General features: G+C 33.3%; 1 protein-coding gene across 1 annotated transcript in view; it reads left to right on the top strand.

The window, feature by feature from the left end:
* Window positions 1-14423, top strand: part of LOC120348762 (fatty acid hydroxylase domain-containing protein 2-like) — a 30229-nt gene extending 15806 nt beyond the window's left edge. Inside the window, exon 5 of the mRNA XM_039422229.1 lies at window positions 14303-14423. Within this exon, the coding sequence (XP_039278163.1) occupies window positions 14303-14377 (75 nt within the window). The 3' untranslated portion in view covers window positions 14378-14423. The remainder of the gene's footprint in view (window positions 1-14302) is intronic.
* The last annotated feature ends 6012 nt before the right edge of the window (window positions 14424-20435 follow it).

The following is a 20435-nucleotide window of genomic DNA, read 5'->3' as shown; positions in this document are numbered from 1 at the left end:
AAAAAATCGGAGCGATAGCCAAAGAAGGCCAGCGCTGGCAAACCAGCCATCCACACATTGGCCGACGCTGGCCCACGTTGGGCCAATATGTAGGTGCACCATAATAATATAACATTGAATCAATCAATCAATCAATCAATCAATCAGCAACAGATAATCATGTTGGCACCTGCTTCCAGGAGTAGCATTGGACAGACAGACTGAGCTGGAATACCAATAATACATCATTATGTCATAAACCATAAGTGTGGCGGACCCAAACCCACTATATTGTCTCCACCTGGACATCAGAAATAAATAGATGAGAAGAAAATATGAAATTAAAACATATTAAAAAATAGAAACGAATACAAATTAAAATAGAATATGAAACAAAAATAAATACGAGGAATAATAATAGAGTAATAAAAAAATATTCGAAAACAAGAAAGAGAATTAATTGACTATTAATTTTAAAAATTTACTTGCGAAAGCTGAACTAACTACACTCACTAGAGTTTTGTAATGTCTGATAAAATAATGTCCCTTGAAGTTTTAATATTTTTTTTATAGTCAACTTTTATTCACGAATTAGATAGTAAACAAAATGGAAGAGTGGAAAAGTTGAACTTTGGGTTTGTTCATTTACAATGGGTAGTTCCATTGTCAGTTATCATATCATCAGTGATCATGCTATTTCGCCATTGCTTGCTACAATTTGATTAGTACAAATTGAGTTGATTCGGAACTAGCTGACTGAATCCATGAAGATTTTCTGCCTGTTCTGAAATTTTGGGCATAGCCTATCGCTTACTTTTTGTTTCACATGTCAAAAAAGTTCAAAGACTGTCAGGAAACATAATATGCTGGCAATGAAGCCAAATACAGCATAGTAAAAAGGATGCAATACAGTTATGTATAAACACATTCACACTTTACACTGCTCTGCTTTTGACACTTTCACTCCACAACACTACACAACTTGAAAGTTTTTGTCCCCTTCAATTTGCGCAGCATAAGTGTGTTGTCAAGTAGGAGAACGACCTCTTCATTTTCATGCCGTTGTATCCTGTCTGCATGCTTGCGTGCGAAGCGCCCAATTTCCGATGAGACCAACTCCACCTCCAGATCTATGTGAATCTCGGCGTTTCGGATGGAGCTTGTAGTATCAACGATGTTCCTCAAAACTTTGTTCTGGAACCGTTGAGTAACATTCACATTGCTCTTGCTGGCACAGCCCCACAGCTGTATTCCATACATCCATATGGGTGTCAGGATCTGCTTGTTTGAATGAGATGACGATATCCTTTACTAGCCAGAGTTAGGTCTTGTTCGCCTCTGTACCACACCCATCATTCAAATTTAGTTTGATCATTGATGTAAGGTTATGTCAAGTAGCTTTTCTACAAGACAAACCGTCTGAAATAGAATTATTGTATCTTGTATCAATAGCACAAAATCTCAAAAGATTTTTACTAGTAGTTCTGTGAACAGTAGACCTCACGCAGTATTCTCATCCACAAGTACCTGATTGAAACTATAGAACTTATGGAGATACAGCAATAGACTGGCTTCTCCACAAATCTGTATAATCACTTGTCAGCTGATTTATGATAAATAATTCTATAGTCTGATTTTTACTCTAATATTGGCGTATGAAGGAGGCTCCTTTTTCCTTTTATATTATCCTTGAAATGCAAAATCTCTAAAAACGATGTATATACGTCGACGCGCAATTAAAAAAGGAACATACCTGTCAAATTTCATGAAAAACTATTACCGCGTTTCGCCGTAAATGCGCAACATATAAACATTTAAACATTAAGAGAAATGCCAAACCGTCGACTTGAATCTTAGACCTCACTTCGCTCGGTCAATAATTATTTTTATCGTCTATCGTTGCTAAAATTGATGCTCTAATGAGACTTAGGCTTGTGCATGGATAGAATATAATATAATATGATGCATGAGAAAGATAATGATGAGAGATGGATGAACTTTAGTTTCAGGAATATTTTGAACGACTGTGGAGTGAATTTCAAGAATATAAGTTGGAGTTAATTTGACTGACCATGAGTGGTCACCCTTTCAATAGGAGTACCAAGTGCAAGTCGCACATAAAATATTTGAAAATCTGATTTGATCTGATCTGATCATAATAGCTTGAGCACGCCATGCTATACACATCTAAAAATATATTTTGAACAGGTTTCTTCCACATTTTAAATTGACTTTTAATTGAGGAAACAATGGAGATGTAATAACTATGGATTAGTATAGAAATGAAGCATAGAAGATGCAAGTAATAGCCAACAATTACTTTTCTACAATGATAGGTTCAAGATGCTGATAGTTGAGAATTGCTCTATACAAGATGGTATAAGACCATTTTAATTTTAATTATCAACATTTCTATGATTTTTATGAGTATATCTTAAATTTTGAAAATCTCAAGTTACCAAAGTAAATGTGTAAACTTTAAATTTTGAATAGCTCAAGTGACCAAAAAGCACTGAAGGAATAATTTCAGTAGATAATTTATATGCCATAATTGCATATTTATATGAAATTTAGAAGAACATTATTATCAAAATAGTGTTTAAACATAAGATTGCAACTATTAGATGGTCTGATACACTTCTTGCATGAAACAATTCAATCATCTAATACAATAATAAGTTAATAAGAAGCATCTCTTACAAGTAAAATTGGTAGGTAAATCAATACAAAATGACTACCTTTACAAGATTAACAATCAAAAGTCTAATAGAGAAGCATGAAAGATGCATGTCACCCAGTGACTGTTTCTATAATTTATCTATTAAATACAAAAAGTAAGCATTGAAGATGTATGTGAATGTAACACATTTACATTTTTAATTCTTTTACAAGTAAAAATTAAATTCAATAGTGACAACTTTGAAGATGTGTATAGCATAGCAAGCTCAGGTTTAACTGAACTAGATAGAGATGTCTATTTTCTGCTGATAGAGAAATACATACAACTGGCAAACAGATTCCAAAGAGAGAAAACTCTAGGATTGCAAAAATGAGAGGGATCAAGTGCTTTATGAGAGCTGCTACAAGCTTTCGGTACTGCTTTTGGATGGGTGACCGCTTCAAAAATGTTTTCATTCAAGTATTCCTTGCGAATATTGTGATTATATTATCCACCAAATATCGTGAATATTATTAATCCACCAAAAACTCGGTGATTTGTAAACTATCAAAAATGAAGGCTCATTCATCTCTCAACATCCCTAAGATTGACCACACACTAGCCTAAGGACCAAGACACACAAGGCGTATCTCAGAAGAGTCGGCACGCCACGACAGAAGAGGAAGCTCTCCGATTGGCTGATTCTTGATACCTCAAATCAATTAGCCAATCGGAGAGCTTCCTGTCCTGTCGAGCCATGCCGACTCTTCTGAAAAACGCCTCATGTGTCTCGGCCCTAAAGGTGGCATGTGGATCTCGGCAGTAACTTCTATAATACAGCGTGATGATTTAAAAAGAATACCACAACTTTGAAAATCTGTATTTAATCAAGGAAACATAATAGAAACTTGGGTTATAAATCAAAATGAAGAGTATTAAAATAAATTTTCCTCACTAAAAACAAGTTCACAAATGTTCAATGTGACCCCCTCCAGACACTCAAGTGATATCAATACGATACTCTAACTCGTTGCACACCCACAGTAGCATATCGGGCGTAACAGTTTGTATAGCTGCTGTTATTTCTTGTTTGAGCTCCTCAATGTTAGCTGGAAGAGGAGGTCGATACACTTCATCTTTAACGTACCCTCATAGAAAAAAATCGCAGGGGTGAGGTGAGGGCTTGTTGGAGGCCAGTGATGAAGTGCTCTGTCTCGAGCTGCTTGGCGGCGATCCATTGCTTCGGATAGTTTTCATTCAAATAGGCACGGACAGATGAGTAAGTGTCAATGGAGTAGTGCTACATCCTGCTGGAATATGCAACTACAAAAAACTTTAGAGCTTCCTCGAATCGATGACGGATAGTGCTCCACTCTCCGTTTATTCTTTGCAGAGATCAATTTTCAAAGTTGTGGTATTCTTTTTGAATCACGGTGTATAGCTTTCTATATTTATATTCTATAGCTATTTTATATATTCAATCTTTTCAACACTACAGCTTTTTAGTATAAATTAATACTAATGAGCAAATTTTTTCTATCCTAACATACTACTTGATAAATGAAACCGCGAATTTCTCATTAGAAGCTCTTACTGTTTTTGTTGAATTAATAAGTACACCTATTGACTGCACTAAAATTTAGAATTCACGCAATCACTGCTCTGCTCTTTCACTGGACACTACTTGAACAAGCACTACACTAGTTCCAACGGTTTCCTCCTTTTGGATTCCTAGCAGCTGGATCGCCCCTCTTGCCTCTCCGCACCCTCTAGACATCAGGTCAACAGGCAGGTCCCCACGAAAATCGCTGTTCCTGGCATACTAAGGAGAATCCACATTGTTCCTCAGCACCTTGTTTTGGAATCGTTGTATGACATTGATGTTGCTGTCTTTGGTACACCCCCAAATTTGTAAACCATACATCCATACTGGCTTCAATATCTGAGTACTTTGTTTCGGATTGGAAAGTTGGAGTATCTTCCGCTCAGCCAATAAAGCTTCTTTTCAAGATCTCTCTTCTTCTCGGCATGAGCCTGCAGCGAAGCTTCACGTACAAGGTCATACCCAGATACTTTGCATCATTAGCAACTTGGTTGTACCATATGCCATTTTTTGAAAACTTGGAGCTATTTTTAAAATTCAACTATTTTTTGACAATTTAACACTGTTAGGAACTCACTAAAACACAATATTTTCTTAGAGAAGATTGCATACGGTATTTTGTTTTATTACAGTGCTGTATTTGGCTTCATTGCCAGCGTATCATGTTCCCTGGCAGTCTTCTTACTTTTAGACCAGTGAGACAAAAAGTAAGCGATAGACTATGCCCAAGATTCTAGAATAGGCAAGAGATCTGCATGGATACAGTCAATTACTTCCGAAACAAACAGTCAACAAGTTCAGAATCAACTGAATTCGTACTGATAAAATTGTAGCAAGCATGAGCGGCTCATGCCTGTTTGGACAGAATATAAATAGAATTATATTTATACTATTGCAGTCTCGGAGTATCAGAATGATATAAATTATTGTGTTACATAAAGCTCAATTGTACGGTATTATTCTATAGAATAGGTGCCACCTTGTTCCTGTAGCTGCGCAGCTATTGAAGAAAAAGTTGCGTTTCAGACAATAATTTCAGTCAAATGATAGGAATTCGATTACTAACCTCATGAATATGTGCAACTCCATCCTCTACATCACATTTGCCAGTTTCACAGGTTCCACTAATATTTGAAGATCCAACAATTCCACTAGTTTTCATAACCTGAAAAAAAAGAAAATATAATCAATGCTCATGTATGCAAATGGAAAAGTTTGAATGCCTATTTCAATTTAATGGATTCAGGTTCCCAGATTTTCAATAATGTTTGTGAAAAAACCCCTTCCTCACAATATACTCACAATTCAAAAAAATTGCCACAAAAATAATAAAGTTATTCAAAAGGAGACATGATGACACTCTTCATCAATAAAAAACCTTCAAACTTGAGTTGCTAAGTAGGACTAAATGATTTCATTCAAAGTACCAACTGATTTTAAGTTGAACATTTTGGGGCGAAACTTTACCACCCCAGTTAGTTGGTGAAAAATTTCTGGTTGCAATCGATTTGGGATATTAGTTTGATGATGGAATTATAAAAATTTGCGTCACTCATCTAAAAAAAAGGTGTCCTTAAGAGCGCCTCTCCAGTAGGAAATACTGAAATGAAGTGCATCTAACGGGTGATTCTCATAGAACATAAACTTATAAACCCATGTCATTTTGCGAGATATCAATGTGAAGACTATGTAGTTGGTGATGATGAGTGAAGCTGAAAATTAGGTGTTTTTCCCAATACAAGGAGCATTGTTGTCAGGTGTACATGGAAATCTATATGAGATAGAGCGCTCAACCTGATCTCAGATTGTAGAGCACAAAAATACGCCCAGAAGGATTTTGAATTATACATCTAAATGGTAACAATCGGAAGATATTGTTGATCAGGAACTAAAATTCATCAAAATTGATTTTTTCTTCTAATTTCACTTATTTTTGAAAAATCATAACTCAGTACTCATCAGAGATAGAGAGTTCCGAATGATCTCATTTTATTCAGAACTTCATAATCTAGAAAAAAGGCGAGAACAAATTTTTCTGTCCGATTACGAGATTTGGCAGAAATCTGCCAAGCTGAAAACTGGAAAATGAGCCGAAAATACGAGGTTTTTGGGCCACCCTGTATCTAGCACAAGGAAATTTTTCATCTAAAAATTGGTCCTGGACATCTGTTATGTACCCAAATAATATATTTAAAACATCAGAACTACAATATAAATTGCATTCACCAATGTATATAGTGACTGGACTATTAATAATTAAACCAAGTACAAAGTAGATTTATAAAAAAATTGGAGCTTCAACAACTTACAATAAATCAGGAAAAAGGGTATTCTCAATTCTATGTACACAACTCAAAATAACACCTAGTAGCCTAGTCTCTGATAGTTGAAAAGAGCATGGAAAGGCGAGTCTCTATGCTGTGTGACACTCTTAACATACCTAAGCTATTCCTAACACCTAACAATAGTCAGTTGGCTGCTATTATTCTAATCTCATTTTTTGACATGAATAAATGAAGAATTACAAATTAATACTGAATTTACATGGATTATACAATTAACTACGTTTACTTTGAGCCTATTTTATTTAAAATCGAATAATTTTTGATATGTGTAATGGCCATCAACCTCAAAGAGATTAATAATTATTTTTAAATTTACTTGAAATAATGATAAGTTTGCTATAGCATTGCAATACAATGTTAGATTTCCATTCATAATTCTAATGGGTGAAATATCTATCAATAATTACCTTGTAGTGAGATTGTCGTGTGGGCGTAGACAACATTTTTGGTGGGTTGGGCATATTAAATATGGTTGGAACAGAATTGGGTTTTAACTTTTTCTACCCATCTGCTCGCTGTGACTCTCATTGACTATCTTAAAATGTACCTGAATAAATGAGATTGAATTAAGTTAATTCACGTGAACCCTGAAAATTAAACTTTTTTGACAAAAATACAGTATATAGTTTTAAATTAATGATGTACTAAAAAATAATTGACAATCTGTAGATGCGGTGGCATTAATACACAAGTAGCCTACCATGGGTACTAACGCAAACGCAGTTACAGTTTATCTTTTATCTCAACGTTATTAACATTTAACCATTTACGTATTGATCAAGTTACCATTTAACGTTATTTCCTACTTACTAACAATCGACAAAATACAGTAGCCTATAGTTTTAAAAATTGATGTAGAATAATAATTGATAATCTGTAGTTGCGGTGGCAATAATATACACTAGGCTAGTACGGTACCTGAATGGGCAATTCAATCAATAGAAAAAGTAAGTTGGTTTAAAAATAGAGAATTACAGCTCAAACTCAAATAATCAGCATAATGATAAATGATCCTAGATTGGCGTATACTGTTGCTCTACAAGCCAATCCAGGATCATCTAGTACGGATCACTTTAACAGTTAGTTAGTTAATAAATAATAATGTTTCAGCATCAAGTGATTTGGAGATTTCACCCACCACAGTTTAAATTGACTAATTTACACTTTCTTTTAGTTATTGTACTTTCACCATTTTTGATAATTTACCAAGATAGTAATGATGATAAATGATTTTATTTCCTTTAAGCCATCATGTGCCTATGTGCCTAAATGTGATTAAACTCATTAGGGTATTTATTAACATCAACTACAAAGTAATTTTACTATACTAAGAAAGACTTTTATAGGGTAAAAAATTAACTTACTGTACTAAAGCAAATTTTATGGGCTATGAAGGGCTCATTGCAAACATTGACTGTTGAGAGACTTTTCATCACAGTCATAATAATGTCTGCAAGTTGTTATTGCTAACATATAATAATCCATAACTTTATTGAAACTATAGTAGTGGAATCTATTTTTTGATTTCGTATAAATGGTGAGATCATTTCTCTTATAACAAATTAAAATAAGCTACCATAACAAGGCTTGGCTTGCTTCCCAAATTATAATCTACAAGTTACTCAGCATTTTTCAAGTTGAAAAGCTAGGTTATAATGGATCGATCTCTAATTCAGAATAGAGATTTTTAACATGTTCAACTTTCAATTTATAGTGTTAGAGAATAATATAAGTTGAAGTTATAAAATTTGTAAAACTAACCTCAGTCTGGAGGTTGGTTTTTACTTGGTAGTTGGTACGTCTAAAATGTTGTAGCCAAATTTTACTTCTTCTTGAACTACTAGACGGAAAACGAAACGTTCGAAAGCCTTTGGCATTATTATTACAACAATTAGGAGCAACACCCCATAATTGCTATTTAATTAAAATTACAGTAGCAAAACTATCAAATTCAATGTAAACGCGTATGAAAGATGGGATGGAATGGAGCAAAAATGGCGATGGCGACTGCCTTTTCGTAAGCAGTTTTACCACTAGCCAGTAGCCAACACAAAATAGCAACTCGACGGTTGCGCTGATAAGCATAGTGGCTGGTCACAACACTTCTTGTAAAGTAGATTCTACGTTGTAAAAGTTGACATACAATCAATGTTCTTGAAATAAGGCTCACATTTGCAGAGTATTGTACAGAGAAGATTGTAATGAAAAACCTCTGCATTCTAGGCTTTATTGATCAGTAATGAATTCATAACAGATTCAAAATTAGAATAAATAGTTCAACATCTGATAACAGAAACATAAGAAGAAAAACACTAGTCATATGATGATTCAATATCATCACATTCTTCCCGTCTTTAGGAATTCAATGAATAGTCTTTCAAATAAGAAGGCATTTTGCGCTCTCTATGAGATTTTCGCAGGGTGCCATCAGGAGGCTCTTCTTCATCACTGAGGGGGAATCCTGTATTTGTTTCATCTTGATTTTCATGATAATTTTCTTGATTGTTCTCAGGCTCTGCGTGATCACTAAGGCTTGATCCTGCATTTGTATCATCTTGATTTTTATCGTTATCTTCTTGAATGCTCTCTTCTCCTCGAGGGGCAAGGTTTTTCAATGATACCTGTAGCATGACATCTCCAATCGCCATCGTTGTATTTTTTCATTTTTTATTTTATTTTGATGAGTCATATCAAACATGAATGATACAGAGCGCTGGTCAGTGATAATTTTGAAGAATCTTCCAAGTAAGAAATGTCTCCACTTTTTAAGAGCACACACAATAGCAAAAGCCTCTTTTTCAATGGATGAATGTTTACGCTCACTATCATTCAGCTTCTGAGAAAAGAATGCTACTGGACGTCCACACTATGATAGGACAGCTGAAATTGAAAAATCAGATGCATCTGTTTCAACCACAAAAGGTTCAAAGTCGTCAATTGTACTAACTACTGCCTTAGAAATCTCGGTTTTGAGTTGATTGAAGTCAGCTATAGCTTCAGAAGTCAAAGGAAAGGTCTTTGCTGTAAGAAGCCGTTTAGCTTTATCTGAATAATTGGATATCCATTTGGAATAGTGTGCAAACATTCCAATTGTTCGCTCAAGAGCCTTTCTATTATCTGGGGGTGGAAGATTGAGCAATGGTTTCAGACGTTCAGGGTCAGGAGAAATTGTCCCATTTTCAATTTTATAGCCAAGCAAGCTTATTGAAGTAAGTGAATATTTGCTTTTTTCAGTATTGATTGTAAAATTATATTTTTGTACTGCATCTAAGAATTTTTTGAGATTCAAATCATGTTCCTTCTGATTCTTACCACATATTGTCACATCATCCAGGTATGCATACGTTTTTTCAAGTTTTTCATTATTAATAACATTATCAATGACTCGCTGAAAAGTGGGTACACCATCTGTCAGACCAAAAGCAAGCCTTCGAAATTGATACAAATGGCCACATGCCTCAAATGCAGTGAAAGGTCGATCTTTCTCTCGTAGGGGTACCTGGTGGTAAGCGCTTTTCAAGTCAATAGTGGTGAATACAGAGTTTTTTGAGACCTTAGAAACAATATCTTCAAGACTAGGGAGGGGATATGCGTCAAGATGTGTGTATCGGTTAATGGTTTGAGAATAGTCTATTACCATTCGCTTTTTGTGATTTTCGTTCTTCACTACAAATGCTTGAGCTCTCCAGGGAGACCTGCTTTCTTCAATAATTCCATCAGCTAGCAGTTTCTCAATCTCTTTCTCCATGAAACTAGTGTCTTCAAGAGAATGCTTTCGGGATTTAGTAATTATAGGTTTAATGTCTTTAGTTAAAAACTCAAAAAGTGGTGGTGGTTCTATCTTTGCTGGAGCCAGATAATTGATAGTCAATGGGGGTTTAGTTCCTCCAAATGAAACTCTAAGTTCAGAGTGTTGATTAAGTAAGTCATGTCCTACAATAACATTAGCACACAAATCAGGCAATACACTGAATTTTGTTTTGGGGTAATGTTGACCTGAAAATTCTAAATGAGCTACACAATAAAAGGAAATGTTCTTTCTTAGTGATGTTGAAGCCATGGACACTGTACCAGTTGTAGGGTACATTTTAAGTCCACATTTTTTAGCAAAACAGTGTGAAATAAATGTCTCAGAGCTTCCTGTATCTATCAAAGCAGAAGTAGGAATGTTGTTTACCTGAGCTTGTACTGTAGCATTTTCAAGAACAGTAGAGGCTGCAATAAGCGCCGAAGATGAAGAAGTTTTAGTAGATTTGCAGACATTTTTCCAATGACCTATTTTCTGGCATTTTTCGCATGAGTCGTTTAGTGCAGGGCACTGCTGACGTGTTTTATGTCGCTGACGACCACAAAAATAACATTTTTGAAAACTTGAGCTTCCAGTTTTTTACAGCTGACAAATTTGTTTCTTTACATGAATTTTCTGAAGAATTATTTGAAGTGGCATTAAGAATTATTTCAGAAGAGTAAGAAGCTGATTGATTTCTGGCAGATTCCAAGGCACGTGCTTTTTCAATAGCTTCATCAAGAGTTAGCTTGTCAAACTCCAAAAGTCTCAGTCTTATCTGATGAGAGCTGAGGCCCCGGATAAATGAATCACGAATGTATGTTTTCCTATGAGTTTCAGAATCAACATCTGCAAACCCACAATTCTTACTCAGTTGTTGTAAAGCTTGGTTATATTGGTCAATTGTCTCATCTGAAGACTGTTTTCTAGTTGCCAATTTATGTCTAGCGAATATTTCATTTATTGGTTTTACATATGCAGATTTTAGTGCGTCAATAGCCGAAGTATATGAATTTTTGTCGGCAATTGTTTGATAAACAGAATGAGATAGAAAGTTGGTAAGCAACCGCAACTTACTTTCATCATCGATGTCTTCTTCGTCAAAAGATGCGATGAAATTCTCAAAAGTCTTTAGCCAGAAGTTCCATTCTTGTAGAGCTGTTGGAGAATTCGGATCACCATCAAACTTGTCTGGTTTCAAAAATTTGTCCATCGTAACGCGAATTTTCAGTTTTCGTTTCCAGAAAAGATTTGAAGATTATACATTTGTTGTTGAATAGAAATTGTGAAATAGAGAATAGAAATTGATTGACTCGTATTTTGATAAGATGAATTGATTTGATGATTTTAGATTACTGATCAATAAATTGTAATGAAAAACCTCTGCATTCTAGGCTTTATTGATCAGTAATGAATTCATAACAGATTCAAAATTAGAATAAATAGTTCAATATCTGATAACAGAAACATAAGAAGAAAAACACTAGTCATATGATGATTCAATATCATCACAAAGATACAGATAATAAATTATTATAATAATGTTATAACCCTTTTCACAATGTTCACTTTAATGTTTAGGGCTACTTGTATTTCAGGGCTACATAAAAATGATTATAAAGTTGAAACATGTGAAAAACAAATATTTAGAAAAGGGTACTTTAATTTTCAATTTCTATAAATTTATCTTTCATTTCCAATAAAGTATTTTATGAGGGCTATTCCTATTCAATTTGTTAATTGAAGAATAATTACATAATACCCCTTTTTTGGAGAACCTTTTTATAAGAAAAACAATAAAAACTATTTATAGAATGTTCAATCCATTCAGGTTTTTCTTGAAATAAACTTCTATCTCCAATGAACAAAATAATATCTTTAAATAGTATTCTTTATTTCAGATTTTTTCAATATTCCTTCTAATAGCATTATTAATTGGTGCACTATAATCTCCAATCTTTGGAAAGGTGGTTGAAGCAGTCGTCCAGCCTCAACTTGAGAAATTCTTCAAGATAAATAACCCTTTCTCAAGTACGGCATTTTCTTTTCACGAGGGAAATCAACTACAGTAATCCAGGCAATGAATGCTCAAAAAAGGGTATGGAGAGAAATGTTTGGAAGACAATTTTTGACACTGCAGTTCTGTTTATGGTAGTGAGGAGGTAAACATATTAAAAGTCCCCACCCCTACCCAATGTGCTAAGATATGAGCGTGGAAGCAAAACACTGAAAAATGCAACTTTTGAACCACCCTCATCCCTTAGCACATGAGTTAGGAATGATGACTTTTCATAATATGTTCTCCTCAAAGACTAGTCTCAACAAAGGTTCTAAATAAAAAATTTTTTTCAAAAAATTCCCCTCCAAATTCCTTTATCAATATTATTGGTCTATTGTTGCAAAAATGGAGATTTCACACTCAACACTAAAGCTGCTGCAAAAGATCTAGGGAAATTCGTAAAAGTGTAAAATCATACTTCAATTGGAAAGAATTTAATGCTCTATAAGCTTATAATCAGCATGGATTTTCCCCATCGATTTTTAAAAAATTATAAGAGCAAAAATAAAAAAAAATTGATAGTAAACATGTTTTTTTTTTTTAAATGTCACACCTGATTCAAGAGCGGATATCTCGAAAACTAGAGGAGATATGAAAAAAGTTGTAGAATATGAATATTGTAGGAAATTATGTTATATGACAATATAATATTTGTTATATGACAGTCAAGCCCTTAGGATATATAATTTTTGAGTTTTATGCGAGGAACCAAGAAATGGTACCTTTAAACCACCCCACCCCCTTAGCACATTGGGTAGGGGTAGGTATATAGTTTACCCAGGTTGGGTAGGTTTGATAAGTTTACCTCCTTACTACCCTAAACAGAACTGCGGGGTCAAAAATTGTCTTCCCAACTTTTCCCTCTATAACCTTTCCTTGACTGGTCCATAAAAGGGATCACTAAAGTGAAGCCTACTGGGACACGTCAAGAAAATGTGAAAAAACAGCTGTCTATTTTGATTGTATGATGCCTTGAATGCCGCAAATTAATTATTTATTTTCTAGTTCAAGTCACTTGGTTAAACTATTATTTTTGCTTATAATTTACAATTTCTTATTTTATTAGTATTTCGATTTTTTATAGTATTTAGTATCGATAAAGTATAGTTTATTCTTTTTCTTATCGATTGTCAGAAGACTCCTCCATGCACACGGACTACTTATATCGTCCAAGCATAGAGTTATTCATTTACTTTTTACTTGTTTCTCATATTAATGTTACAATCTAATGTATCGCCTTTACTTTGTTTTTAATTACTTTGTAATGTATAAAGTTTTGAATAAATTGAATTTAATTTTATACTGTATCAACACAAAATGATACAGTACCACCACACACGATACAGTATAACAAAATGTGATACAGTATCATCTCAACATAATTCGTTATTGATTCAAAATGATAGGGAAAGAAAAAAATAAGGTGACCTTGTACTATTCCTCTCCCAAATTTAGATAAGGTTTTTATAGTCCGGAATAGGTCAAGTCTTGATACAGTATCATCTCAACTTGATACACAACGCCATAATTTGATACAAAACCATGGGACTTATGCTATCTTTTCTCTATAGTATTAGTGTGAGTGTGTCACACCAGATTTATCTATTATCATCAATTGTTTTTAATTTCTCTATTCTTAATAATGTGTTTATAATGATTATTTTTTGTGAATTTTTCAGTTGCCAAGGGCTCTGATTGAGCCAATCCTCTATTCATCAACCAGATTAATAACAATAGAAAACATAAAAACAATTATGATAATAGATAAATCTGGTATGGCACACTCACACTACTCTAATGAATTCCTCTATCCTATTGTTATTAATCTGGTTATATTGATTAATTTTCGTTTATTTTTTCAATTGCCAAGGTCTCTGATCGAGCCAATCCTTTATTCGGCGCTCACCTTCTACATAGCTGGTCTGTTTGGAGGAGTAGTGGCTAGTGGCTTGCATCCAATTCTGTACACCAGTCATATCATGTGCTATCACATGTGATATAATTACATAATACCCCTTTTTTGGAGAACCTTTTTATAAGAAAAACAATAAAAACTATTTATAGAATGTTCAATCCATTCAGGTTTTTCTTGAAATAAACTTCTATCTCCAATGACATAATTACATAATACCCCTTTTTTGGAGAACCTTTTTATAAGAAAAACAATAAAAACTATTTATAGAATGTTCAATCCATTCAGGTTTTTCTTGAAATAAACTTCTATCTCCAATGAACAAAATAATATCTTTAAATAGTATTCTTTATTTCAGATTTTTTCAATATTCCTTCTAATAGCATTATTAATTGGTGCACTATAATCTCCAATCTTTGGAAAGGTGGTTGAAGCAGTCGTCCAGCCTCAACTTGAGAAATTCTTCAAGATAAATAACCCTTTCTCAAGTACGGCATTTTCTTTTCACGAGGGAAATCAACTACAGTAATCCAGGCAATGAATGCTCAAAAAAGGGTATGGAGAGAAATGTTTGGAAGACAATTTTTGACACTGCAGTTCTGTTTATGGTAGTGAGGAGGTAAACATATTAAAAGTCCCCACCCCTACCCAATGTGCTAAGATATGAGCGTGGAAGCAAAACACTGAAAAATGCAACTTTTGAACCACCCTCATCCCTTAGCACATGAGTTAGGAATGATGACTTTTCATAATATGTTCTCCTCAAAGACTAGTCTCAACAAAGGTTCTAAATAAAAAATTTTTTTCAAAAAATTCCCCTCCAAATTCCTTTATCAATATTATTGGTCTATTGTTGCAAAAATGGAGATTTCACACTCAACACTAAAGCTGCTGCAAAAGATCTAGGGAAATTCGTAAAAGTGTAAAATCATACTTCAAATTGGAAAGAATTTAATGCTCTATAAGCTTATAATCAGCATGGATTTTCCCCATCGATTTTTAAAAAATTATAAGAGCAAAAATAAAAAAAAATTGATAGTAAACATGTTTTTTTTTTTTAAATGTCACACCTGATTCAAGAGCGGATATCTCGAAAACTAGAGGAGATATGAAAAAAGTTGTAGAATATGAATATTGTAGGAAATTATGTTATATGACAATATAATATTTGTTATATGACAGTCAAGCCCTTAGGATATATAATTTTTGAGTTTTATGCGAGGAACCAAGAAATGGTACCTTTAAACCACCCCACCCCCTTAGCACATTGGGTAGGGGTAGGTATATAGTTTACCCAGGTTGGGTAGGTTTGATAAGTTTACCTCCTTACTACCCTAAACAGAACTGCGGGGTCAAAAATTGTCTTCCCAACTTTTCCCTCTATAACCTTTCCTTGACTGGTCCATAAAAGGGATCACTAAAGTGAAGCCTACTGGGACACGTCAAGAAAATGTGAAAAAACAGCTGTCCTATTTTGATTGTATGATGCCTTGAATGCCGCAAATTAATTATTTATTTTCTAGTTCAAGTCACTTGGTTAAACTATTATTTTTGCTTATAATTTACAATTTCTTATTTTATTAGTATTTCGATTTTTTATAGTATTTAGTATCGATAAAGTATAGTTTATTCTTTTTCTTATCGATTGTCAGAAGACTCCTCCATGCACACGGACTACTTATATCGTCCAAGCATAGAGTTATTCATTTACTTTTTACTTGTTTCTCATATTAATGTTACAATCTAATGTATCGCCTTTACTTTGTTTTTAATTACTTTGTAATGTATAAAGTTTTGAATAAATTGAATTTAATTTTATACTGTATCAACACAAAATGATACAGTACCACCACACACGATACAGTATAACAAAATGTGATACAGTATCATCTCAACATAATTCGTTATTGATTCAAAATGATAGGGAAAGAAAAAAATAAGGTGACCTTGTACTATTCCTCTCCCAAATTTAGATAAGGTTTTTATAGTCCGGAATAGGTCAAGTCTTGATACAGTATCATCTCAACTTGATACACAACGCCATAATTTGATACAAAACCATGGGACTTATGCTATCTTTTCTCTATAGTATTAGTGTGAGTGTGTCACACCAGATTTATCTATTATCATCAATTGTTTTTAATTTCTCTATTCTTAATAATGTGTTTATAATGATTATTTTTTGTGAATTTTTCAGTTGCCAAGGGCTCTGATTGAGCCAATCCTCTATTCATCAACCAGATTAATAACATTAGAAAACATAAAAACAATTTATGATAATAGATAAATCTGGTATGGCACACTCACACTACTCTAATGAATTCCTCTATCCTATTGTTATTAATCTGGTTATATTGATTAATTTTCGTTTATTTTTTCAATTGCCAAGGTCTCTGATCGAGCCAATCCTTTATTCGGCGCTCACCTTCTACATAGCTGGTCTGTTTGGAGGAGTAGTGGCTAGTGGCTTGCATCCAATTCTGTACACCAGTCATATCATGTGCTATCACCGCCACAGCTTATGGTCAGTTCAAATTCAATTCTCAAATAATTCCATCAAATCTATCTATAAATATTATAAAGGGGAAAATCGGCTTATACCAGTACGGGATAGGAAATTCACGAATGACGACGCATCATCACGTCTGAACTACTGGACTGATTAACTTGAAATTTTGCATTATAGATTCTTAATTTTTCAAGGATGGTTATAGTCCTATTTCAAATTCTTCAAGTGTTCAAGTTTTCAGTTTATAAATGTTTCAGTTATACCCTTGCGGAGCACTGGTTACCTGCTATTTTGGAAAGAAACAATAATTCCCAAGTAGCAAAAAAATATTGTCTCATTATTGCCACAACATTCAGCAACATTGTTAAAAATATTGTCATTATAATATTGTAGCAGTATTGTCATAATATTTTTGCAATATCAAATCATATATTATGCAAACATTGTTCAGCAATATTAAATAATATCTATACAACATTGTCGCAATATTGAATAATATATCATGTAAATAATGTTTAGCAATATTGAGATAATATCAATACAACATTATTACAATATTAAATTAAAAATTACCTGAATATTGCTAAGCAATATTTAATAATATCTATACAACATTGTCACAGTATTGAATGATATTCCATGTAGATATTGTTCAACATTTTCAGAAAATATCAATACAACATTGGCACAATATTGGATAATATTTTTGCAATATCAAATCATATATTATGTAAACATTGTTTAGCAATATTAAATAATATCTATACAATATTGTCGCAATATTGAATAATATATCATGTAAATAATGTTTGGCAATATTGAGATAATATCAATACAACATTATTACAATATTAAATTAAAAGTTACCTAAATATTGCTAAGCAATATTTAATAATATCTATACAACATTGTCACAGTATTGAATGATATACCATGTAGATATTGTTCAACATTTTCAGATAATATCAATACAATATTGGATAATTTACCAAGTAAATATTGTTTAGCAATATTTACATAATATCAATATAACTTTGTCACAATATTGAATGATAATGTAAATATCGCTCAAGTCTAATCAAAATCCCATTGAATTTTTCTAATTGAATCGAAATCAGCAAACACTTCTTGATCAAGGATGACATACTTGGTTGGAGTCGAGCTCGAATATGGCTTGTTGGGTATTTAGCTTTTATTGCAAGGGTCAAACAAGTCTAGACTTTGGTTTGAATTCTCCTTGTTGATCAAGGCTGACAAACTGACAAAGAGAGATTGATTATATTAGAATAAATCTAGTTCTGCACTTAGGTATGTTACAATATACACTGGCTTATATACACTTATTTACATTAAAATGACGGTAATGCTAATTATTGAACAAATTTTACAAAATATAAAAAATTAATTAAAAAAAATAATTAAAAGTGACAGAAAGAGAGAGAGTGAGAGTGTGTGAGAGAGAGTGAGTGAGTGAGTGAGAGATTGAGTGAGTGAGTAAGCGGGAGAGAGAGCGGGTGAATAAGCAAGGGGGGAGGAGAGAGAGAGAAGTGATAGAGAAAGCGAGAGAAGATGTTTTGTCCTGTATATATAAGTACTCATCCAACTGCCCACTATCCCTAGTATGTATAACTAAAGCTATTCAACTATAGCTGCAGTATTTACAATGCAGGGACCTTCTAAACCTTTTTGGATAGAAAAAGTTGAAAAGTAGACAATGATTCCAATTCGCATCAATAGATCATAATTCAAAAGAGTGTGACACACCACTAACTGGATTTTTGGCTGAGAATCTTCTTGTCTTTGCTGGCAGGTGGCCTACTGAAAACTAAATTCTAAACTGTAGCCTAATACTGCTTCTTCGTTTCGATTTTCTAGTACATCGCAGTTCTGTTCCATAATTTGAAGTAGGCTATAGCCTAGTACATGAACGATACATAGCCTATTTAGTTCACTGTCACTACGTAATCTGAGTTGTGAGTGAACTGTTCACTTATATCAACCGTTAATACCTGAATTGGATGAGTCATACCTGTATTGCATCGATTTTTCTAATCTTCTATAAGTTTCTTTAATATTCCATAGTTTCTCTTATAGAAACATAATAAATGTTAAGAAATATGAACATCTGAAGAATGAATTAACGTTTGAAATATTATAAATGCATAATATAGAAGTTTGATTGTAGGAAACGTGTCGCAATAACATTTTACAGAACACACTACAGTTTTGTAACACTTTTTGTAGGTGAAAGAGGTTGTCACACTAGTTTTTGGAAGATTTGCTGCTGAAACTCTCATAACTCTTTTCCTATCCTAATTTATAGTATCTATTAAGATTATAGTAAGTTTACAGCAAAATAATGTAGGCCTACATGTAAGTTCTAGATCTTCATTCAATTATCTTCCGTATCATGTGAATCACGATAATAATTTGCCTGTTTTGATGTTTTAGAGTTATCTATAATATAGCCTAATTAAGGAAATAATATTGGCTAATAAACAGACGTAGGTGACAGGAAATTCACGAATGACGTATCATCACACCAGAACTACTGAGCTGATTGACTTGAAATATTTTGCATATTGATTCTTAATTTACCGAGGATGGTTATAGGCCTATTTTGAATTCTTGAATATTTCAGTGGGTCAAGTTTTTAATTAGACCACCATTGCGGAACACAGCGGGTTATCTACTAATTATAATTTTAGAGAATCTCACATCTACAGAGCACACCCAACATACCCCGAATGTTTTCATTACCGTACATACTTTATTGGACGACACACTATTGAATTTCATGTTGAAATAAACCTGTATAGATTTTCCTCTTTTGTGCAAATAGAACTTTCTACTGATGTTGAAGAGTCACTTTCAGATACGATTCAGACTAAATACTTGAACGATTGTCATTACTTCTCGATAAGCCCAATATTTGATTTCATTATTGATACGGTACTGTATTAATCAATTACACGTAAACTTCCAGCACATGCGGAGTAAATGCATCGTTAATTTTGTGTATCAACATATCACAAGAACTATCATAATAATATTGAGAGTATTGAGAGGAGAAAAAAGTATCTTATTTGTATCACATTTGCTAGAAGCTCATCACAGTTCATATAACTCAAACGCTTCAACAATATTTGTCTCTGAAAACAGTCCTGAAAATTTCTTGAAGTTAAAGTTATTATATCCACAAGATAGCTGCATTATTGGTAAACATCTAGGATCTTAGAAAGCTGTTGTTTTTCATTTTTAATGTTTCTATGTATAAGAAATAAGAAGTTTCATCACAACCCATAAAGTAGTTTTTCAGAAATTGTGATAAGTAGTAATTTCCAGAATTCAACAATCAAGTTATTAATCACATACTGACTCAATTAATCTACCCAGTAGATCTATATATTAATCAGAGAGCACTTAAATACCTTCAATTACATTGTAGTCGCTTGATTCAATTAACGGAAATCGAAATATTGAATGTCAAAGAATATTAACTTAGGTACTATATTGTCTCTTATGATAAATTGGAGACTATTTGAAAGAAAAATAGACGATATCTCTCAAGTCTTTGAAATG

The sequence above is a fragment of the Nilaparvata lugens genome, chromosome 2 (genome assembly GCF_014356525.2).
Source record: "Nilaparvata lugens isolate BPH chromosome 2, ASM1435652v1, whole genome shotgun sequence".
Classification (NCBI taxonomy): Eukaryota; Metazoa; Arthropoda; class Insecta; order Hemiptera; family Delphacidae; genus Nilaparvata; species Nilaparvata lugens.
This window is presented reverse-complemented; position numbering and strand designations above follow the sequence as displayed.